The 25,978-nt window shown below is 40.2% G+C and overlaps 1 protein-coding gene across 1 annotated transcript in view; it reads right to left on the reverse strand.

The window, feature by feature from the left end:
* The window catches only part of sdc1.L (syndecan 1 L homeolog), a 46,974-nt gene extending 21,290 nt beyond the window's left edge, over nt 1-25,684 (reverse strand). Inside the window, exon 1 of the mRNA XM_018264044.2 lies at nt 25,436-25,684. Within this exon, the coding sequence (XP_018119533.1) occupies nt 25,436-25,495 (60 nt within the window). The 5' untranslated portion in view covers nt 25,496-25,684. The remainder of the gene's footprint in view (nt 1-25,435) is intronic.
* Nucleotides 25,685-25,978: the final 294 nt, after the last annotated feature.

Here is a 25,978-nt window from a genome sequence, read left to right on the forward strand (position 1 = left end):
TCAACAATTTCAATCAATTGATCTCCATATTGAACTCTCTCCACTTGAAAAAGTCATACGTAAGGAAAATCTGCATAAACCTCTCTCTACCATATATGCTTGCCTTAGACCCAGAGGTAACCCTCCTAGGCTGGAACTGTATCAAAAGTGGGTTACAAATATTCCTGATCTGACGCAGGAGCAATGGGAGGTTATTTTATCTGATTCTATCCAACCGTTAATCAGAGCCAGGGACAGGCTCATACAATTTAAGTATGTTCACAGAGTCTACTATACTCCACATGTCCTTCACAGGATTAACCCTACCTTTCCTGATAAATGTAACCGGTGTAAAGGTTCCAATGCGGACTTTTTCCATCTGGTCTGGAGTTGCCCTTCCATCCAAGGATTCTGGTCGGAGATCGCCACCTATATTTCTCATCTAATGGCACTCCCAATCGAGATTCATCCTTCTGTTCTTTTGTTAAATTTCCTATCGGATACTACTACTTCCCGTACAGAAACCATACTGCTTACCTTTTTGCTCTTCTATGCCAAGAAAGCTATTGCCATTAAATGGAAGGAGGAATTCCCACCCTCCCTTGCCCTCTGGATTACTTTGGTGGAACAGGCTTTGCCGATTCTGGAACAAGTGTATTTTGCTAGGGGATGTCCGGCCAAATTCAATGCAGTCTGGACACTTTGGATCCTGCAAAACGAATCCTACTCTAATAGGCAACAGGATGTCTCTCAACCCTTGCTTGACTGGCTCATGGAGTCATCTTAATATGGAACGATTAAACTATTTGTTATTGCTGAGTGCCTTCGCTGTTTAGGGGTATACTTGAATTGGTACAGGTCCTTTGTATAGCAATGTAATGGTATGACTCTTCCCTTTTCTCTCTCCCTATCTAGGGCCTCTTGTTTCTTCTTTTCTTTTCTTCTCTTCTTTCCTGTTTCCCGGGTACCTCTCTTTCCCGTATGTGATTGTTTTCCCAGGGTATTATTGAGATTGTAAAAATGAAAACGAGTTTTCAGTGCAATGGGTTTCAACAATATTGCTTTTATTGATGTGTATTTTTGTATTACATTGGATGTTGAACTTGCTCTGGAAATAAATAAAACATTTAAAAAAAAAAAAAACCTGCCGATGGAGAACGCCCCAGTGGTCTGCATTTCCTTCATTGTGATCAGACCATTTGACACAAGGGCCAGACAACTGGATCAGCTGGATATTTCCCAACTCAATGTGGGCTTCAAAAGATCTACAGGTACAAGCGCAGCTTTAAGAGAGAAGATTTAGCGGCACAAAATGGCACCTGCCTTCATGTAAAAAATGGGGCAGTTCTGGTGGGATTTGGGAGGAGACGGACTCTCAGGGATATTACCATCTACCAAATGCTTTTGTTCTCTTAAAATTCCAAAATTAAAATAATTATTGGTCAAAAATGTTAAATGCACTTCTGGTTAACAAATGTAACTAGGAGTATGATATTCCCAGTCTTGACTGTTATGGCGGAAAGGCTGGAAGTCCTCCCACCTGCATGGTTTAAGCACAACATAAACCCACCCATCGCATCCCTACATTAAAGGCTAAACGCTGCCTATCCATGGCCTGTTCTCCTTAGTTTTCTCTGCTTCCAAGTGTAAACAGCTAAATAAACGGGACTAAAGCCAACCTGCAGGAAGTTAATTTGAACAAACCATGGTTAGACCTACCTGTAGCCAATCAGACCATTAGAACCACCACTTAAAGTTGACTACAATCGCAACAGCAAAGAGGGCCTTGATCTCTTATTAAAGGAGAAGGAAAGGCTAAAATTAAGTAAGCTTTATCAGAAAGGTCTAAATACACCAGTAAACCCTTAAAGTAATGCTGCTCTGAGTCCTCTGTTAAAAGAAACACCACATTTCTTTCCTTCTATTGTGTACTCATGGGCTTCTGTATCAGACTTCCTGTTTTTAGCATAAACTTCCAGGGCTAGGGCTTGAGCATGCTCAGTTTGCTCCCCTCTCTCCCTCCCATTTCCCCCTCCATGCTGTAATCTGAGCCTAGAGCTATGAGTGAGCATGGAGAGACTCAGGCAGGAAGTGATGTCACACCTGAATATGGCAGCTGCTATCCTAAACAAAGAGCTTCTGGAAATGTTTACTCAAGTATGGTAAAACATTCCGCAGAATAAATATAATGTTATAGCTTGCACTATTGTGGCTAATCTATTGGTAATAAACTGCTTTGGTAGCTTTCCTTCACCTTTAAAGGGGAATTCTACACAAAAACATTTTTGCATAAGAAAAGAGAATGTAATTCTAAGAAACTTTCCAATATACGTTCATCAAAAACAAATCGATGGTTTTAAAGTCTCCAGGTCTGTAATCAGCTGGATCACATTTCCTTTTATTTGCGCATGGAAAAACTGCTTTTGAGTAGACATCCCCTTTAAATCAGTATAAACCCCTCAGTCTGAGGTTAATGATACTTTCATGGGCAACCATGCCATCCACAGGTTTAACGAACATTAAAAACCTTTAAATTCAATATAAAAAGTTCCCCTTTAAAATGAGCTCACAGCCTTAACTTAATCCTCTGGAATTTTCTTTCCAGCCCGTTGCTAAGTGGAGATTTTTTTGCCTTCAAATAAACCCTAATTACTTTACAAGGCAAACCGCATTGAAAAGGTAAATAGAGAAAAGGCCTAAAAGGAAAATGTAATATGTGAATGAGAAGGATGAAATGTAATCTGCCCTGATTAACTCCCAACACCCCCGCAATTTCGGCCTTGATCTTTGAAGGAAAGGATACGTTGGGAAGGCCGCAGCTTGTGCGCCAGCAGGGTGACATCATGCAGAAAGCGAACAAACTGCCGGCTGCAACCGCATGGATCAACTGCCAGTTCAGATAAAAGCAGCCTTCAACTGCTGTATCAAGTACAGCGTTTGGTGCTGAATTTGCAGATAATCTATAAAATGATTTATAAGTTATTTTGGACAAATTCATTATTTTTTAAAAAAGGCTTGGCATGATAAAAGGAGGCGGGCTGTGACAAAAGGGGGTGTTGCGCGGCAGAAGGAGGACAAAAGTTACATTTCCAGCTGATTGGGGGCTGGCCAAGGGGTTTTGTTAAGGCTATCACAAATTTCTGGCTGCTACATTGCCTGTAAATTTGTAATACCTGTAATACAGGTATTGGATCCATTACCCGGAAACCCATTACCCAAAAATCTCCTAATTACGGAATGCCCTTCTCCCATAGACTCCATTTTATCCAAATAATCCAAATTTTTAAAAAGAATGACCTTTTTCGCTGTATTAATAAAACAGTAGATTGTACTTTATCCCAATTAAGATATAATTAATCCTTATCAATTATTATTAAAAACAGTCTATTGGGTTTATTTCCCGTTTACATGATTTTCTAGTAGACAAGGTATGAAGATCCAAATTACAGAAAGATCCTAGGTCCCGAGCATTCTGGATAACAGGTCCCATAACTGTATATTTATACATAACTTATGAAACCACAAAAAAAATGTGTAATGTATATTGGAAAGTGAAATTTTCTTTTATTAGACACACAATTATCCGTGGGTTTTTACACAAGTAATTGCGCATGTTGTTCTGTCGTGTACAGTCTTGTTCAGTTATTCTCTGTATATAGGAAAGCCTACCCCCTATCAAGCCAGACTCCCTTTCTGCATATTAAACAGGGTGTGTGAGATGCATGAATCAGGCCCCTGTCACTTGTGTTCTCACTAATACAAATACATGGAGAGGCACAAAAATTAATCTGCCCATAAAATCAGCCTCATGTTATTAGTACTGACCCAGTGCCATCATTCAGCATGAGCCTCAGCACACGGACGGGAACTGACGCGCTTTGTATGGCTGCACAAAAGCATTCAGTTCTGCTATTACGCCCCCCTGTGAATGTGACAATTTTACACTGTGCCATAGTGTGTGCCGTGTCTTTAAATCGACATTATTGTAAAGGTTTCCTCCATAGGAGGCAGTCCAACGTCATTGTAGTATGATTTAAAGGGTAAGTAGCATATGAATGGAGTTATACATACTTGGCTTCTGTCTTTCTTTGGGACCCCGAGTATGAGAACACACACCTGAAAGACTTAACCCTTTAAGGAACCCTCTAAGTGATGCCCACCACAGAATCTACAGAGATAAAAATTCCATTATGCTGGTGACAGTTCGTGCCAGTGGGGCAAGCGCTTTGATACATTTTAACATTTCTCAGAATATTTGAGCTATAAATGGTTTATTAATGCACCTTATCATGAAAGACACCCTAAACCTATTTGCCGGCTGCTTTTGACTTTTAACTGCTGCTCTGACTTGGCGGCACAATATAGACCTTTATAATACAGGTATGGGACCCGGTTATCCAGAGTGCTTGGGATCTTTGGTTTTCTGGATAAAGAATCTTTCTGTTATTTGGATTTAAATTAGGGATGCACTGAAACCACTATTTTGGATTTGGCCGAACCTCCGAATCCTTCGCGAAAGATTAGGCCGAATACCGAACACGAATTTGCAAACCCATATTAGGATTCGGCTTTGTTTCGGTATTCGACCTCATCTTTTGCAAAGGATTCGGCTGAATATGCAAATTAGGGATGAGAAGGGGAAAACATTTTTTTACTTCCTTGTTTTGTTTATCTCCCCGCCCCTAAATTGCATATGAAAATTAGGATTCGGATTCAGTTCGGCCGGGCAGAAGGATTCTGCCGAATACTGCTGAAAAAGCCCAAAATTCTGGTCAATCCGAACCCTGGATTCGGTGCATCCTTAAAGGAGAAGGAAAGGTTAAAACTAAGTAAGCCTTATCAGAAAGGTCCATCTAAATATACCAGTAAACCCCCAAAGTAATGTTGCTCTGAGTCCCCTGTCAAAAGAAACACTGCATTTCTTTCCTTCTATTGTGTATACATGGGCTTCTGTATCAGACTTTCTGCCTTCAGCGTAAACCTCATTGCCCTGGGCAAGAGCATGCTCAGTTTGCTCCTCTCCCCCCCCTTCTCTACTGTAATCTGAGCCCAGAGCAGGGAGAGACTCAGGCAGGAAGTGATGTCACACCACATTAATACTGCAGCACCTATCCTAAACAAACAGAGTTTCTAGAGCTTTTTACTCAGGTATGGTAAAACATTCTACATAATAAATATAGCATTCTAGCTTGCACTATTGCAGCTAATCTATTTGCAATAAAATGCCTCTGTAGCTTTCCTTCTCCTTTAATCTGAATAGGTTGTCACTTTTGGATTAACTTTTTCTGTGATGTAGAGTGGTATTCTGAGGCAATTTTCAATTGGTTTTTCATTTTTTATTTTATTTTTTTGTGTTATTTAGCTTTTTATTCAGCAGCTGTCCAGTTTGCAATTTCAGCAATCTGGTTGCCAGGGTCCAAATTAGCCTAGCAACTCTGCATTGATTTGAATGAGTACCTGGAATATGTATAGGAGAGGCCTGAGTAGAAAGTTGAATAATTAAAAGTAGCAATAACCATACATTTGTAGCCTTACAGACCATTTGTTTTATAGGTGGGGTCAGTGACCCCCATGTAAAAGCTGGGAAGAGTCAGAAGAAGAAGCAAAATACTAGAGAATCGTGTAAACATTAAATAAACCCAATAGGCTGGTTTTGCTTCCAATAAGGAGTAATTATATCTTAGTTGGGATCAAGTACAAGCTACTGTTTTATTATTACAGAGAATTTTTTTTTTAAAAAATTAGAATTATTTGATTAAAATGGAGTCTCTGGGATATGGCCTTCGTGTAATTCGGAGCTTTCTGGATAATGGGTTTCCAGATAACGGATCACATACCAGTAAATAATTATGAACCAGGGAGACAAAGCTTTTAGAAGTAGTTCTATTTTCCCGAAGCCAAGATCTTGCCTGCTGTTTACTATTTTCAATAAAATCTGTGTTTATTCCAAATTCCTATTTGATTATGAGGCCCACACAATGAGCAGACAGCAGAAAGCTCATATTATTTCCCTTTGTTTTGCACAGGATGCGTTTCCCAAAGCAATCAAAGCCTCAATTGTGAGCAGGACTGAGTCCAACCATCATAAAAACTCGGGGTTTCAGGCAATAACAAAGATGGGCCGGGCATCATTTCTCATTGTGCTGCTAATTATTTCATATATTATGACCCTTTATTTATAGAATGCTGATACATTTATGCAGCACTTTATACAGATTGGTTATCATTCCCATCACTCCCTGCCCCAGCGGCTGTGTTCGGGGAGACACATTAAAATAAACGTATAATGGGCAGAATGACTTTTTGCGTGTGTGTGTTCTGCACAAATCTTAGGCATGGAATTTAAACTTTTGTCTGGTTGTAAGGGGTTATTACCCTAGCTACCAAAATAAATATAAAGGGGTTAAGTTTAAGTTAACATTTAGAATGACTAATTCTACACAATATTTCAATTGGCCTTCCTTTTTTTATTTTGTATAGTTTTTTTTATTTATTTTATTTTTTTTAATTATTTGCCCCATCTTAAAAAGAAATGCTCTGTAAGGCTACACATTTTTTTTTTATTACTCATCTTTCTATTCAGGTCCTCTCCTATTCATATTCCAGTCTCTTATTCAAATCAGTGCATGGTTGCTAGGGTAATTTGTCCCTAAAAACCAGAATGCCAAAATTGCAAACTGGAGAGCTGCTGAATAAAAAGCTAAATAACTCAAAAACGACAAATAATAGAAAAAAGCAAAACCAACTGCAAATTCTCTCTACATCATACTAAACATACAACAATTTGTCACCCCAAGTTATTTTACATCTCTTTTGGTTTATTGGTGGTTTTTGCATGTTTACCTGAATGTTTAATGTATACACCCATTTATTGTACAACACTGGGGAAAATGTTTTACAAATACCCGTTATTAATAATAATAACTTTATTCTCCTTTAAACTGCCCGTACATGCCCAGACTTGGTCTGGAAGTTTGGCTGATTTTCAACATACTGCTCAACCATCTGAGACATATAAGTCAGGCCAAGGAGTCACTTCAACCAATTGTAAGTTTTTATCCATCCATGCTCCAGGTCGATGCTCCTCTCCACTTTTTGATGGTCCAACTGTTCCCACCGATGGCCTGAATGAACAGAACCATGGGACGTAACGTAAGGTTTGTTGAAATGACTCCCTGGCCTGATATATAGGCCTTACTCTAAACATTCCACAGAACAACATAACTTTCTCCCCTGAAAACACCTGAAATCTGCCAAAAGCTTGAGGGGTTAAACCATCAATCAGCAGTATCACCCGTAAGATCAGTACAGAGGACTTAATGAGTGTCTCTGCCCAAACACGCTTGTCTCCAATGGGAACACACTGGCACATTTTGGGCAACTAAATGTTTCATGGGCACCGGGGAAAGCACTTCCTCTGTCACAATTATATGAAAGAATGAAAGGGAACAACTGACAGATCTGCCTTGAAGTGACTTAACCTCTGAAACACACAAGAGAACTATGAGATAAACTGCTGGCACACCATGAAACACTGGCAGCCAGACTCACCCTGTGCGGCACCATCAACACTCCCAGACCAGGATTGTCCCATACAGGCCTCAAGGGCAACACAACAAATCCCTCATAAATGAACTCGTAAAGGACTAGTCATTATTGCTGCATTTTATCTCTCTCGGCTTTTGTATATTCTATAGTGAATAAAGTAGGCCCTTGTGTAAATTCTAAGGATACTATAAGATATCGAGGAGTGGCCGAGTGTTTTTATACAGGTCATGGAACTCCGAGGTAACTTCTAATATCCTCATATTTTGCAACAGGGGGTACTTTATTTATTATAATACACACATTTCAGGGAGTCATGTGACAGAAATGACATCAGAACTCACCATTTATAACTGATGATATCAGAACTCCCCGTTTATAAGGATATAATTTACAGGATATTCGTGGCTTTTGTGTATTATTTCTATAGATCTATATATATGTACGGTATATATCTATATATTTATATATCTATATATAGATTACACAAATATATCTCTCTCTCTCTATATATACATATATATCTATACACATATATATATCTATACACATACACACACACACATATACATACACACATACACACACACACATATACATACACACATACACACACACACACACATATACATATATACATACACACACATATACATATATACATACACACACATATACATATACACACACACACACACACATATACACACACACAGATAGATAGATAGATACACACACATACATACATATATATAGAATACACAAATATATATATATATATATATATATATCCTTATATTTTACAAGAGGGGGTACTTTATTCACTATATATATATATATATATATATATATATATATATATATATATATATATATATATATATATATATATATATATATATATATATATATATATATATATATATATCTCTATCTATCTATCTATCTATATTTATTTTGCATAGAAAAGTCGGCACTCTTGAAAATCAACTTTAGCTTGCCTGGGTGCAGCATCATATATTTGTATCACAGTCCAACAGAAAAGATCCGCGCTCTCAGGTCTTATAAAATCTTGATTTGTTGTTTATTGATAAAAAGGACCAACGTTTCGGCCTATTCCAAGGCCGTTCTTGAAGACGGCCCGAGTGAATAAATATTTTTTTCTTACCACTTTACAAGACCTGAGCGTATGGCTCTTCTCTGAAGCTTTATGCAAATTTTGTTTTGCTGGCACCCAGGCAGTTGTATGTATATTGCGAGTGCACCAAATAGAAGACCGTGCGTGCGTTTATATAGTGCTTGATACTATGTAATATTTAAGACGTTTTTTTTTTTTTTACAAAGGGTGTAAAGATATTTGGTATATACATATTATAACCGAGCACCCCTATCCTTAAAGACATGGAGTGCGGATACTCATGTAGAAAAATCACCTAAACATTAAATAAACCCAATAGGCTGGTTTTGCTTCCAATAAGGATTAATTATATCTTAGTACAAGCTACTGTTTTATTATTAAAGAGAAAAGGGGAATCAATTTAAAAAATTTGGATTATTTGATTATAATGGAGTCTATGGCAGATGAACTTTCAGTAATTCTGAGCTTTCTGGAAAATGGGTTTCTGGAAAACGGATCCCATACCCGTGTGTGTGTATATACATACATACACATAAAAAAAAGCTGAAAATAATCATTCAGATCAGTCCCAGTGCCAGATGAGCTTACAATAAAAGATCCTGATCAACCCATAAATCTGTCCGACGGGTCTCCTCTTGACTATTCAACAACTGTACAGAAAGAGACGTTATGTTTAGATAATTTGCAAGGAGAGAAAACCAAACAAGCCTCAGCAGCTACTGTCAATAAAGGAAAAGTCAACTAACCTGTTTGGTATTGCTAATTAAAGGGAAACATAACTTCTGTCTGATTTCAAGCATGTTTCCATATAACAATATACTGGTATGGGACAGGTTATCCACAATGCTTAGGACCTGGGGCTTTATTATCACAGAGAAAAAGGAAATTTTGGATTATTTGGATAAAATGGTGTCTATGGGAGAGACGTAATTCAGAGATTTCTGGATAACTGATAAAGCACTAAGCAACTTGTCGGCGCTATATAAATAAATGATGATGATGATAACGGATGCCATACCTGTATAGGAAATACAATCCTATTGGATTTATTTAATGTTTATAAAATGTACTAGTAGATGAAGATCCAAATTACGAAAAGATCTGTTATCCAGAAACCCCCAGGTCCAGAGCATTCTAGATAACAGGTCCCATATCTGCATTATAATCAGATATTTTCCAGGTAGGTAGGGTTTATGTTTGAATGCCAACTAGAGTCTGATGGATAGAATTAGTAAATTTGTAGCCTTAACAGTTTTGGGCAGCAAAATTATAATATTCCATCTTACATGTTAGACTTAGAGCAATGGCACAAGTAATGATTCAAACTGGTTTGCTGCCCAGGTAATTAATAGCCATGAGGGTGGGAGATAAACCGATTGGAATCGTTGCGTATTGGTTTGAATGGTGGTTTTCAATGTATCTTTAAGGTGGCCATACACGGAGATGTCGCCAAACGAGCGGATCTCTTTCCGATATGCCCACCTTGAGGTGGGCAATATCGGGCTGATCCGATCGTGGGCCCTAGGGAATGTACACAGGCGGTCGGATCAACTAACAGATGTGGCCGCGATCCACCGGGATCTTTTGTCCCATCCGATCGAGATCTGGCCGACTTTCGGCCAGATCTCGACCGGGGAAGCCCGTCGGGGGGCCCCATACACGGGCCAATAAACTGCCGACAGCTTTTATCGGCCCGTGTATGGCCACCTTTACTCTTGGTATAAAGTCCATCCTTGGATGTGTTGGGCACAATCACAAGTTTTGAAGATAGTTTTGGAAAAACATGCAAGATTAAGTAGGGATGCACCAAATCCACTATTTTGGATTCAGCTGAACTCCCGAATCCTTTGAGAAAAATTTGTCCGAATACCGAACGAATCCTAATTTGCATATGCAAATTATGGGTGGGAAGGGGAAAACATTTTTTATTTAATTGTTTTGTGACAAAAAGTTATGAGATTTCCCTCCCAGCCCTTAATTTGCATATGCGAATTAGTATTCGGTTCAGCCGGGCAGAAGGATTCGGCTGAATCCGAATCCTGCTGAAAAAGGCAGAATCCAGATCCAAATCCTGGATTCGGTGCATCCCTAAGATTAAGGCTCCCACCCTCTTGGGAACCTTAATCTTGCATGTTTCTCCTCTACCGTAATAATGTGAACTATTCTACAGAGAAGGGAGGTTGTTAGCAAAATGCAGAATGGAAAGCAATGGCCTGCCCTGCCTCTATGCCTCAGGCCTAGAGCAAGGGCAGGAAAATATGATTGACAGCTGAGAATTTTAAACAAGTTTATAACAGGTATGGTTGTTTTAATTTAAAAAAAATGGTTTAGGGTTAAGTTTAATTTTAAAATAACTTTTTTCATACCACGTTTTATGTCTAGGTGACAGGTCCCATTTAAAGGGGTTGCTCGCCTTTAAATGAACTTTTAGTATGATGTAGAGAGTGATATTCTGAGACAATCTGCAATTGGTTTTCATTATTTGTGTATTTGAGTTATTTAGCAGCTCTCCAGTTTGCAATTTCTGCAAGGGTCCAAATTACCTTAACAACAATGGATTGCGTAGAATAAGAGACTGGAATAGGAATGGACCTTAAAGAGAGTTGAGTAATCAAAGGTAGCAGCAACAATAAATTTGTAGCCTAACAGAGCATTTATTTTTTTAGATGGGGTCAGTGACCCCCATTTGAAAGCTAGACAGAGTCAGAAGAAGGCAAATAAAAAAAAAAAAAAACTAATTAATAAATATCTCTCTATCTATCTCTCTCTCTCTCTATCTCTATCTATATATATCTCTCTCATACTAAAAGTTCATTTAGAGGGGTGGTTTAGTATGAAATAGAATGTCCAATTCTAAGCAACTTTTCCATAGGTTTTAAATTATTTTTGTATAGTTTTATAATTGCCTTTTTTCCTCTGACTCTTTCCAGCTTTCAAATGGGGGGTCGCTGACCACATGTAAAAAGCAAATGCTCTGTAAGACTACAAAGTTAGTTATTTTTTATTTCTCATCTTTCTAGTAAGGTCTCTCCTATTTATATTCCAGTCTCTTATTCAAATCAATGCATAGTTGCAGACTGCTGAAATTGCCAACTGGAGAGCTGCGGAATAAAAAGTTAAATAACTAAAAAACCTTAAAGAATAAAAAACTAAACCCAATTGCAAATTGTCTCAATTTCACTCTCTACGTCATACTGAAAGTTATCTCAAACGTGATTTGAGATAATGTTTGAACAGCCCTAAAAGTTGTCTAAGGCCCAAGGTCTCCAATTTATGGAGCTGTCCCGCAAAGAGGCCTCAGGGCAGTACATACGGGAGGCAACCTAGACATCAATCAGGATATGTGGGCAAAAAGGGCTAATCTGATGCTTTGGAAACTGTCGGATCACTTGTAGCAGGATAACGATAAGAACATTTTTATTATACACCTATGGGACCTGTCATCCAGAATGCTCGGGACTTGGGGTTTTCCGCACAATGGATATTTCCGTAATTTGGATCGTCATACCTTAAGTCTACTAGAAAATCATGTAAACATTAAATAAACCCAATAGGCTGGTTTTGCTTCCAATAAGGATTAATTATATCTTAGTTGTGATCAAGTACAAGCTACTGTTTTATTATTACACAGAAAAAGGAAATCATTTCAAAAATTTGGATTATTTGGATAAAATGGAGTCTATGGGAGACCGCCTTTCTGTAATTTGGAGCTTTCTGGATAAAGGGTTTCCAGATAATGGATACCTGTATCTCCAAACTTGCTATGAGCTAAAGGCCCTAGAAAAATTGGTAGTTCTCAAAGAAACAGGGACTTGATCCAAAAAAAGTCTGAAAATATTCAATTTAAGTGCAATTGCAGTTAGCAGCCCAAGAGAGGCTTCAGCCCCTCACTGAGGAACCTGTGGTGTTTTTAACTAAACGTTAAATATTTGTATTTAATTTTATATAAGAAGTGCGGAAGTTTGTCTTTTTTTTACCCACACAAACACGTGCATTCATCAGTGTACAAGACATGTTACAGGAAACGAGTCCAGAAGATTTAGGGAATAGCTGCTTAAGTACATTAACCACAAATCAGCTTTTGTTTCTTTGAAATGGGCAGAGATTATATTACTAATAAGAGCCGAATGCCAAAGATCCCCCAAATGGGGGGTAAATGATTTCTAGAATTCTATTTAATAAATAGGCTAATCTCAAATTCCTGGCATTTATAGATATTGTGCATTTTAAAAAAAAAAAAAGGAATTTCTCTTCCTGGAACGGCCAAAGCTGAAGCCTGATCCAAAGAACAATGAAGGATAGTAATAATATGGGGTGGATATTTAGTGGTACGGGACCTGTTATCCAGAATGTTCGGGACCTGGGGTTTTCTGGATAACGAGTCTCTGTAACTTGCTGCAAATAAGGATGAATTATATCTTAGTCGAGATAAAGTACCAGGTACTGTTTTATTATTACAGAGAAAAAGGAAATCATTTTTAAAACTTTGAATTATTTGATTAGAATGGAGTTTATGGGAGAAAGCCTTCCCATACTTTCCAGATAGCAGATTGCATACGACAAATCTACGGTTTTTGACTAAATGTAAAATTCTCGACGAAAGGTGAATCCAAGTATTAGTTTTCGAATTTAAAGGGCGGCAAGTCGTACGATGGGTTTGAATTTGTGTATTCCAGGTTGCAGGCAAGTTCCTACTGATATCCAGAATTCCCTAGTGTGAAAGAAGGGCTTGGTCTCCTCCCAGTGGGTGACACTCATCATGCTCAGGGCAATTAGCTTGCATCGGTCTAATTACTGCTTGAAACCTGATGTGACATTTAATGTGAAACAGGCCATTTAATGAAGGCCCCAATGGACCTTTCCTGTGACCTTACAGCTGGTGTAATTGCTTCTGGCCTCTAGTGGAATCACAAACACAGTAAAATTAGTCTCTGTAGATCGAAAGTTATGATTTCTGGGTTATTGTGGGTGCTACAGGATGATCACATCTGCGCTCAAGGGCACACTCTAAAGTTGATGGCCAAATTTAAAAAAAAAAAAAACTATCCCATTGCCAAATTCAGATGGTCCAGATGATACAGGTATGGGACCGGTTATTCAGAATGCTCAGGACCCGGAGTTTTCCAGAAAGTGGATCGTTACATCATTTGGCTCTTCATACATTAAAGGGGGTTATTTGTCAGAGTCCAAATTTATCTCAATATTTTCTGCTACAAACTCTGTTCGTTTTTTTCGCTTATTTATTAAATTTTCCTGAAAATTTGCTTTGCAGAAAAAAAAAAAAAAAAAAAATCAGATTTTCATGTTTTTTTCGGATTTTTCATCTGATTTTCATGATTTTTCACCTGAAAACAGATTTTTTTGCCCGAAAACCAAAATTTTGTGGTATTGCATGAAACCCAGCGCACATCAAAAATCATTGGGACTTCTCCCATTGACTTATATGCAATCTCGACAGGTGCAAGATTTTCTGATTCTTTTCAATCCTCGAGGTTTAATAAATTCCTAAAAATTTGTGATTTTTTTTTTTTTTTTTTTTAAAAGTCCGATTTTATATATAAAAAAATGACTGAAGAGATTCTGTCATGGCCGTCAGTAGTTCTGGAAGCTTGCAATTTAAATTATTTCTACTCATTAAGCCAATAGAGGGTCTAATTTTTTTGTTGTTTTTCTTAATCGCTGACAAGCACAGCGCCACATTAAATGTGAAAATACAGAAGATGAGCTTAAAGGAGAACTAAAGAAGTAGCTATAAATGTTTCTGTACCAGCCCAAGGCAACCACAGCTCTTTAGCAGTAGAGATCTGTGTCTCCAAAGATGCCCCAGTAGCTCCCCATCTTCTTTTCTGCTGATTCACTGCACATGCTCTGTGCTGCTGTCACTTACTGAGCTTAGGGACCCACTCACAATATACAGTACACATAGAATAGAATTGTCACAATATAAGGCTGATTAGTAATTAATACAGATAATTACTACATGGCAGCACAGAAACCAGTGCAATTAGCATCAGAATTTAATAATCAGCCCTGTAGCATCAGCTTATATTACAGGGGAAGCTCATTTTCTGCTGGATAATTAGTGACGAGCCCTAAGCTTAGCTTCTCAACAGCCAATCAGAGCCCACTGAGCATGTGAGTGTCACAGACACTTTCCAAGATGGTGACCCCCTGTGACAAGTTTGAAGTCCTGGATCATTGCTGCTATTGACAAGCTGACACTTTTTAGCCAGATTGATTTTTAGGGTTCAGTCCTACTTTCTCACACAGTCTGTTCATTTTTAACTTTAACAGTATCTCCATTAGGCCATCAATATATCTGTCCCTCCAGCATTTTGTTGTTCCTTCTAGTACTGTGTTCCTCAAGACCAGGGGTCCCCACCTTTTTTTTTTTTTACCCCTGAGCCACATTTAAATATAAAAAATTTGGGGAACAAAAAAAAAAAAAAAAAAAAAAAAAAAGGTCCTGCCATTCTGGCATATTAACAAGTAAAGCTTTACAGTATTGACAAAATGGTGGCTGCCTGCTTGCTGAGATTTTAAATTCCCAGACTAAAGGAAACTAAATATAAATAATGTAAGTAAAGTTCATTTTATTCGACTAACAATAAAAAAAGAATTTGAAATTACTTCTTAGGGTGACAGGACCCCAGTAAAACCAGGACCCCAGTAAAACCAGGTCCAGACAAGTCTGCTAAATATCTATAGATATATATATAGATTATATATAGATATATAGCACCTGCATTTATGTTAGCAAAGTCACCTCTTCATGATGCTGGGGAAGGTCAGATGATTGGTATGGGCAATGCCAAATGCACAATAGGCACACTATTTAAGTTGGCCATCCACTAAGAATCAGTGAGGTCGCTAAACAAGCAGATCTTTCCCCCGATATAGAGCTTATCTGATCACTGGCCCTAGGGTCAAATAATTACAACAAAGTCATACCTCCCAACTGTCCCTTTTTACAAGGGACAGTCCCTCTTTTGACAGCTCAACCTGCAGTCCCTCATTTGTACTGGATTTGTCCCTCTTTTCTCTGCACTGAACAGCCAGAAAAAGAAACAAAGTTTCTCACTCAATTGGCTTTTAGCAGAGAGCCCAGAACAGCTAACAGGTGCAAATAAGATACTTTGTAACAATTTTGAGACACAAAAACACAGTTTAGATAAGGAGAAATATTTTCAAACTTTCATAACCTGCCAAATTTTGTAAAACAAACATGGTAATTAGGGGGTGTGCTCAAAAAAATTGCTGCGCTACGTGCAGAAAAATTTTTTTTGTCCCTCTTTTTACTTCCAAAATGTTGGGAGGTATGCAAAGTGAATACAAGCCAGTGAGCACCACAATTCGTCGGGAAAATCAAACCTGCCCAATCCACATCTGAATGATTTTCGGGCAGATATCGGTTGGCTGGGCATATCAGAGGGTCCTACACACAGGCAGATAAGCTGTCAAATCAGTCAATTCAGTAACTTGAATTTGCCTGGATATGGCTAACTTAAGGCACGGCAATTATGCCAGTCACGTTGGCTGCAAGCGCACATGTCTGCTGGGGGCAGCAATAACGATGGGTCCATCTAAAAACGCACAATAAAGCAGTGAACGTCTTAAGTTAGATAAACAGAAGATAGAGCAAAGAGGGTTGATTATCACGTAGCAAACAGACTGGGAGGCAACACAATTATATAACAGCAGCACATCTATCTGAAACCAATGTCTCCTCAGTTAAAGGAGAACTAAACCCCTGCGATAAGTCCCCACTGGCCCCCCTCCCTGCCTCCCCCTGCATAGTCTTACCCCAGAATTCTGTCCCCTCTTGAAATAGTGACCGTACATGCAGAATGAGCACAGCGGAGATCACGGGCGCCATCTTCTTCTCTTCAGTAATCTTTGTGAAGTGAGCGGCGGAATGGCAGTTGGAGCAATCTTCCAGTTCGCAACAACTGCGCATGCGCCGAAAGAGATGGAAATTGCCGAAGGGGAGGAAGAAGACCCGAAGAGAAGATCGCGCCCGTGAGCTCCTCTGCATGTGCGGTTGTTATTTCAAGAGGGGACAGAATTCTGGGGTAAGACTGTGCAGGGGGAGGCAGTGAGGGAGGCCAACGGAGGGGGGACAGTGGGGACTTAACATTGCAGGGGGGTTTAGTTCTCCTTAAAACTACTAGTCCCAGCACCCTAAACTTGCATGTGCTTAACTGCTTCGGGGTGGCACCAGTACTAAGGGGTGGTTTACCTTTAAGTTAACTTTTAGTATGTCACAGAATGGCCAATTCTAAGCAACTTTTCAATTCATCTTCATTACATATAGTTTTTTTTTTTTAATAATTTGCCTTCTTCTTCCGACTCTCTCCAGTTTCCAAATGGGGGTCAATGACCCCATCGGGGGGAAAAAAAAAAAAAAGCTGTGTAAGGCTACATTTATTGTTATTGCTACATTTTATTACTCATCTTTCTATTCAGGTCCTCTCCTATTCATATTCCAGTCTCTTATTCATATCAATGCATAGTTGCTGGGTTAATTTGGATCCTAGCAACCAGATTGCTGAAACTGCAAACTGTAGAGCTGCTGAATATAAAGCTAAATAACTCAAAACCAACAAATAATAAAAAATGAAAACCAATTGCAAATTGTCTCAGAATATCGCTCTCTGTGTCATACCAAAAGTTGATTTAAAGGTGAACAACCACTTTAAGTAGCCCAGATGTTTACAGTTAACTCAAATATTGCCAGCAGGCCTGCAGCAGTGAAGAGGTTAAGAGGCAGGGCTCCTGGCTCTGCATGACTGACAGCAGCATCATGACACTAAAAGGAAATAAAACAAACACAGTGGGACAGGTGTTTCTCTTCCAGAGGAGGCAGAACGGGGTGTAGGCACCACAAGAAAGGGAGAGAACAAAGAAATCCTATCCAAAGTGCACACAATGGGGAAACTGATCCCTGCCAGAGACCTGCTTACACAACATCAAACCCTTGCAGCTGGGAGGATCCCTAACCAGTAACCTGGCACAGACAGCAATGAGAGGGTAAATGTGGGGCACACCTGGTGGGATGGAAGAGTTAAGGATATAGAAGGGAAGGAGTGACTGCAGCGGGTGCAAAGGGGACCAATAGCAGGTGTACAAGGAAAGGAGAGGGCACTCACGTGGGCATAAATTGTCGAGCCTAAAGGTCAGCTAAAACGTGACTTAGCTGTGCCACCCTGGAGATGTCATTAGTTCTACCTGCCCCCTTGTATTGCAAATTATGGGGCCAATATCCTAGACAGGGGCATTAAAACCCGATCCTAGTGTTTTTACGTTACTTCTGACATGCACAAGGCTTGTGGTTATATCACTGGATGCAATATATTTCCAATGGCAGCCCACACTTTGTGCCCTAATCATAGGACTCATAAAAAATACAGCACAGTCAAACTGTTTTTCATTGTCCAGTAACACCAAAAAATTAAAGTGTTTTAAAGTATAGAATATAATGTACTGTAGTGCTGGACTGGTACAACTGATGTGTTTGCTTCAGAAACTCTACTATAGTTCATATAAACAAGCTGCTGTGTAGCCATGTGGGCAGTCATTCCAGAACAGGATACACAGTAGATAACAGATACGTACTAATATAGTTAATATAAATAATCTGCTGTGTAGCCATGGGGGCAGCCATTCAATCACAGAATACACAGTAGATAACTGGAGAAACCTTTGTATACTACAGAGTTTATCTGTTGTGTATCCTGTGCCATTTCTCCTTTTCCTTGCTTGAATGGCTGCCCCCATGGCTACACAGCAGCTTGTTTGTATAAACTATAGTAGTACTTATCTGTTATCTACTGTGTATCCTGTGCTTGAATGGCTGCCCCCATGGCTACACAGCAGCTTTTTTATATAAACTATAGTTGTCTTTCTGAAGCAAACACACCAGCTGTACCAGTGCAGCACTACAATACATTATATTTTTATTACTTTTTTGGTGTTATTGTTCCTTTAAAGTAAAACAAAATCCTTCCATACCCTTTCAGTCCATGCATTATAAGTCCTCTACTGTGCTTGTTTAGCTACGCAAAATATCACCTGTATTCTCCGATATGGATCATTTGTTTCCCATTCATTCACTCTTGGATTCATTGTCCCCCAACCTGCACACTGATTGGTCAGAAAGACTGCCCCAGCCAGAGATGACTACATACATACATTTATACATTGACTGTGAATGGGCTAGATGTGGTCCTCCAAGAATTTATATGGTCCCCGCCTTTTTAGCTATGAACTAGGATAAGGGAAACAGTTTTGGTTCCTCGAAGGGAAAGAGTGACTGCCAGTTCATTCAAGAAGACACAAACTGTCAACCAAAGTCCTTGCAGGCAAGATGTATCCTCCAGTTCTTGTGTAAAGCAAGACAAGCTACGGAAGGATGAGACATGAACACCCAACACCAACACAAAAGGTGCAACCGCCAGAAAGATGTCTCAAGATATCGCTCATAGATTGTCACTTGCAGTACCCCATTCTTACCAGGAGGCTGTGCTCTGCAGACAGAACAACTTTCCTTTTCTGAGGAATACAAAATCGAACCTGGTTAGGGTGAGATGGGTTAAAAGGAGCCAAAAAGCCCTTCACAAGCAATTACATACAACGTGAAGCCTTCTGAAATCAGAAGGTATTTATTGTCTCATGCCATACACATAGCACTGCCTAAATACCAAAAATGAGATTCTCCCATAAGACATCATGGGTTGAGTCATGCAAATTACTCCTTATTATCCCTTTGGTGCCCATACACTGAGAGATCCGCTCGTTTGGCAATGTCGCCAAACGAGCGCATCTCCCTCCGATATGCCCACCTTGAGGTGGTCAATATCGGGCTGATCCGATCGTGGGCAGACTGGGATTTTGTCCCATCCGATCGAGATCTGGCAGACTTTCGGCCAGATCTCGATCGGTGGAGCCCGTCGGGGGACCCCATACACGGGCCAATAAGCTGCCGACACGGTCTATCGGCAGCTTCTATCGGCCCGTGTATGGCCACCTTAATAACTCAAGGTGCCCAGTTTCTAATTTGAGAGAAATGTAATTATTTATTTATTTATTATAACCAGTTCTTCTTTGTGGCACCTCATTGGTTATGCATCTAACCTGACACCCACTATAAATACACAGACACGCCCCAACTAAGGCCCAGTTGTTCCCCCTGAGAAGTTACTGCACAAATCTAACACCTTTCATGTTAATATCCATCATCCAAACCCTGGGCCCCCAGCCATTGATCTACAAAGCTGAGCCCGTCATTTTGGAATTCGACTCCCTACAAAGCTTTTTCTGTACCCACGGCTCCGTATTGACTGCTGCTTACATCACAGGCCTCGATGCACCTAAAAGAGCCCTTGTGTTACCTTCTCTGCATTGACATCTTCACTGCCAGAGGCACAGGAGGGCTAAGTGTATGTTAGCATTTTGGGTTCATTTGCATAATGTTGTGTTCTTGTAGAAAACATTCAGCTTGAAAAGAAAACTTTCTCCGTCCCCACCCATGCCCTGAGGGTAGTAAAAAAAATCACCAAAGGCGTCTCTCCAAGCCATTCCACATACACAGAGCTAGAGCTTGTAACCTGAGAGCCAACATCCTGGCTGGGAGGCAGGTAAATGCTTGTTCCTCAAGGCAAGCTTAAGGGCTAGTCCACACGAGGAGATTCGGGGAGATTTTGTCGCCTGCCTCACTAAGGCAACTTCGGGCGACTATAAAAAAAAGCATCACCGCGTGTGCATTAGCGCAGGCGACTTTTCATTGTAGCCTATGGGGAAAGACGCTGAGGCAGTTCGGGGGGATAGTCGCTCAGAAGACGAGGCGATTAGTGGCCAGGCGACAAAATCTCCCCGAATCTTCTCGTGTGGCCTTACCCTTAGAGTAATTTAAAATCAGGGTACTTGAAATCGGGATTTCACTGTAATTCAAAAACTATAAAAAAAAAAAGAATAAATTGATGACGGATTGAAAAGTTGTTTACAACTGGCCATTCTATAACAAACTAAAAGTTAACTTAAAGTTAAAGCACCCCTTTAAGGGAAGAGACACACGTGGAGATTCGGATTCGCGTTGCCTCATGAGGAACTTCAGGTGACTTCGGAAAACGAAGCGTTCCGAGTGCCATGCCGCCGTCAATTTAGATTGTAGCCGGCGGGAAGGCAGATTAGTCGCCTGCAGAGTCGATTTGTCGACAGGCGACTAAATCTCCCCAAATCTCCACATGTGTCTCTGCCTTAAGGGTGGCCTAGTGATTGATTTTGATCATATCAGATGTAGGTTTGTGTGCTGAGGAGATACACTGGCACAGTTCAATATACAAGCCCTTCTGGCTCACAGGCAAGTATTAGGGTGCCACCCATCAGCATATAGTCATACTGGTCGCCCATGTCCCAGAGTCAGCGGACACTCACTTGCCAAGAGACAAGTACAAGGTGGGCAGAGAGGAAAGTGCCTGGGGCAGGAGGGGTTAACTGCAAGTGTTACAGGTATTGGTGACTCATTTCCTGTTGGTCAGGGATGGACCAATCACTGTGGGACCGGCCTACCTGCAACATGGATGGAGCCCAAGCTAAGGCCAGTGTGATATACTTATTAACTGTGCACTTGAGAGAAATCTTTCCACTTACATTACCTCACACACTGCCCTGTAATGCCAAGGGCACAACTCCAACTCTCACACTTCTGAGGCAACGTCTCTAGTCACGGAACCCCCAAATAACCCCCTGAGCCCAAGCAATCACACATTATAAATACACGCTATGTACAAAGAACCAACAATATCCAATGCAAAATAGCCATATTCAGCAGAATCCAGATTGGTTTTTATACAGCTCATGATAATATTCACTCTACACTGACTGAATCTTAACCACCAGGTCTGGGAAGTGGTTCAATCCCATATAAGGCGCCATAAAGCACCTGGACTGGCTGAATAGCGGCACCTCAGAATAAAGGGGGATTAGCTGAATCTCAAAGCCCCTGACAGAAGGTGCTGTGAATGGTACCACCCAAATAGCAACTCCCTGATGGGCTGGAAACAAAGGGAACATACGGTACTGCAGCCCCAGGTCCCCCCTCTCCCATTGTATTGATCTCTCCCAGCCGTCACAGGCAGTTCTACCTTCTACACTTCCTGCACTGCTGTCTCCCTGTCTTCCACACACGCTATAGCCCTTAGCACTAGTTTTACACCTGAGTGTGAAAAGCTTATACAGGTATGGGACCGGTTATCCATATTGATTGGGACCTGGGCCTTTCCAGATAAGGGACCCTGCATTAATTTTAGGGATGCACTGAAGCCACTTGTTGGAATCGGCCAAACCATTGAATCCTTTGTGAAAGATTTGGCCGAATACCGAACCGGAACCCTGATTTGCATATGCAAATCAGTGAGGGGTGGGAAAAAGAGTGGCGCCACAAAGTGCGTGGCAAGCATTTTTCTGCCTATGACTAAGTGCTGGGTAAGCATGAAACGCGTCAGGCGTTAGAGGGGATATTTTTCATGTTTTTTTAATTATTGATGTAAATAAAGTATATTTTTTTACTTACTAACATGCCTTGGAGAAATTGAGTTTAAACATTTTTTTTTTTTACTTCCTTGTTTCATGACAAAAAGTCACACGATTTTAAGGATTCGGTTCGGCCAGGCACAAGGATTCAGCCGAATCCTGCTGAAAATAGCCGAATCCTGGATTCGGTGCATCCCTACTTAATTTGGATCCGCATTACATAAATCTACTAAAAAATATTTAAACATCAAGTAAACCCAATAGGCTGGTTTTGCTTCCAATAAGGATTAATTATATCTTAGTTGGGATCAAGTACAAGCTACTGTTTTATTATTACAGATATTTGACCTGTGGTTTTCCGGATAACAGATCTTTCCATAATTTTGATTTTTATAATTTAAGTCTACTAGAAAATCATTTAAATATTTAATAAATCCAATAGGCTGGTTTTACTTCCGATTAATGGATTAATTATATCTTAGTTGGGATCAAGTACAAGCTACTGTTTTATTATTGCACAGAAAAAGGGAATCATATATAGTCCATAGTCTATAGGAGACAGCCTTCCTGTAATCTGGAGAACAGGTTTCCGGATAATAGATCCCACGCCTGGTACAGGTATGGGATCCGTTATCCAGAATGCTCGGGACCTGGGGTTTTCTGGATAATTGATATTTACGTAATTTGGATCTTCATCCCTTAAGTCTACTAGAAAATCACGAAAACATTAAATAAACCCAATAGGCTGGTTTTGCTTCCAATAAGGATTAATTATATCTTAGTTGGGATCAAGTACAAGCTACTGTTTTATTATTACAGGAAAAAGGAAATCATTTTCAAAAATTTGGATTATTTGGATAAAATGGAGCCTATGGGAGACCGCCTTTCCGTAATTCGAATCTTTCTGGATAATGGGTTTCCGGGTAACGGATTCGCTTGTATGCAAGCAAATCTGCTTCATGGAAAATAAAAATAAATTGTTCACCTAGAAACCCCAATAGTTGCATTCTCATTCCTGCAACCTCCTGTGATTCCCTCATGTGAGCAAATGGTGCCATGAGACGCTTTGTACTTAAATAAATTCTAAAACCAATTTATTCTGGAGGCAAAAAAGCAGAAGAGAGGAAATTGTGCCCCAACAAGTAGTCTCCCTGGAGAGTTTTTTTCCGTGTCACTAGCCCTGGGGCATTGGATGGTTTTGTGTCACTAAGGGTTAACAAAAAGGAACAGTAACATCCTGGTGCATTTACACAACACACACTATTTCGGAACCTCCCTCCAGCATTTTCAGTCTGCTCTTCCCATGTGCCGTTTATAGCGGGATAAAAAGAAAGGGAGGTTCAGATATGTACAGAGACCACAGCACCCCACGGGGCACCTTAAAGCGGGTGCCACTGTACTGAGCTACTTGTGACTCAACTCTGTGTAATTTGGACTCACTGCCCGGGTATCTGCAGTGTAAGGGTTAATACAAGGGGATCTGATTAGAGTGTGTGTGGTTGGTAACAGGCATGGGGTTTTAACCCTCTGAATAGGAGACACCACTCAATGAGTTAAGTCTATGAAAAGGGATCAGATACTTTTTACTTTTGCATTAAACCAGCAGTGCAGGGGTAAACACCTGGATAGATCAATGGAAAGTTTCCCCAGTAACCAGAGACTAGGACAATGGAGGGGTTGGTTGGGGGGGGATTTTTAAGGGTTAAAGCGTTGGTTCATCTTTATTTTAACGTTTAGCATGTTATAGAATGGCAGATTCTAGACAACTTTTCAATTAGTCTTTATTCATTTGTTATAGTTTTGCAATTATTTGCCTTCTTCTGACTCTTTCCAGCTTTCAAATGGGGGTCCCTGACCTCATCGAAAAAAACAAACACTCTGTAAGGCTACAAATGTATTGTTATTGCTACTTTTTGTTATTCATCTTTCTATTCATATTGCAGTCTAGTATTCAAATCAGTGCATGGTTACTTATCTTTCTATTCAGTCCATCTCCTATTCATATCCCAGTCTTATTCAAATCAATGCATGGTTGCTAGGGGAATTTGGACCCTAGCAACCAGATAGCTGAAATTGCAAACTGGAAGCTCCTGAATAAAAAGCTAAATAACGCCAACACCACAAATAATAAAAAATGAAAACAATTGCAAATTGTCTCAGAATATCATTCTCTACATGATACTAAGAGTTAACTCAAAGGTGAACAACCCCTTTAAGTCAATTAAATCACAGGAGAATCAGCATTGACTGATCACTTAATGATTTTCCTGGTGAGTGCAACTGGTAATATGAGACTGGCTGCTGCTGCCTGAAGTTAACCCTCTCAGTGAAGAGGCGACAAGTGGTTAAGCCCAAGAGAAAACAGTGCTAAACACGACATCAGCAGCGCACAGGTTAAAAGTGAGGCTCTCACTCATCACTAATGACTTCCCTGCTGGGAGTAGTTAATACACCATGAGGCTGCAGGTGAACAAAGGGTTAAAGGGGTGGTTCATGTTCAAACTTACTTTTGTAGAGAGTGATATTCTAAGACCATTTGCAATTTGTTTTCATTTTTTTATTTGTGGCTTTTGAGTTATTTAGATTTTTATTAAGCGGCTCTCCAGTTTGCAATTTACGAAATCTGGTTGCTAGGGTCCAAATTCTCCTAGCAACCATGCACTGATGTGAATAAGAGACTGGAATATGAATAGGAGAGGCCTGAATAGAAAGATGAAGAATACAAAAGTAGCAATAAATATACATTTGTAGCCTTACAGAGCATTTGTTTTTTTTAGATGGGGTCAGTGACTCCATTTGAAAGCTGAAAAAAAGAAGAAAAAGGCAAATAATTCAAAAACCATAAAAAATAAAGACCAATTGAGAAGTGGCTTCGAATTAGCCATTCTATAACATACTGATAGTTAAGGTGAAGCGTCCCTTTAAGCAGAGCAGCCCACACCTGGAGAGAGAGGAAAGGAGCTGCTGGTTTGGGGGAGCCCATTGTACAAAAGTAGGGGGCACCCCTGTAGTATGAAAGTGAAAGGATTAGAGGCAGGAGAAGCGGGATGAGTTAAACAAAACACCTACAAGTGACACCACAACTGTTCCACCACAATATGACTCGACTATCCGACCCCTAAGCTCTGTAATGGTCTCGCCTGTCCCAAGCGGTGTCCAACCTGTTGCAGCACTACAACTCCCTGCAGCTTTCCCGCGAGTCGCAGCTGTGGGTCAGGTATCAGCTAAAGGGAATAGACTCACCGTTACAGCCAGCGAGCAGCACATTCCCAGCAAGCACAGGGCAGCCAGTAACTTGTCCATCGTATCAGTGTGCGCTGTCCCCTCGCTCTCTCTCTCTCTCTCACTCTGTGTGTGTCCCGGCAGCGCGTATGGAATGACTCCTCTCTCTCTTTCTTTCTCGCTCTCCTTGGGATGTGCGATCCTGCCCTGGGAAGGAGGGGGAGCCTCTAGGCAAGCGCCACCCCGCTCTGCCCAACAGCGACCCCAGCGCGCCACCTACAGGCCATTACACTGGTACTGCAAGAGACAAGCGCAGCACCTGGTGTCTTTACCTGCCGCGCTGTGTATGCTGGGATTTGTGTCTCCAGTGTAGCCCCGCCCATCTAACGCTACAATAGTGTATGGCTCTGAATTCTAATGCTGTATCCTTGCTATTAATGGGGTTAATCACTGTCAGGATAACTTCTAATATGTTATAGATTGGCTCCTTCTAAGCAACTTTTCAATTGGTCCTCATTTATTGTTTTTGAGTTATTTGCCGCCTTCTGACTCTTCCCAGCTTTT

Source organism: Xenopus laevis, chromosome 5L, assembly GCF_017654675.1.
Source record: "Xenopus laevis strain J_2021 chromosome 5L, Xenopus_laevis_v10.1, whole genome shotgun sequence".
NCBI lineage: Eukaryota > Metazoa > Chordata > Amphibia > Anura > Pipidae > Xenopus > Xenopus laevis.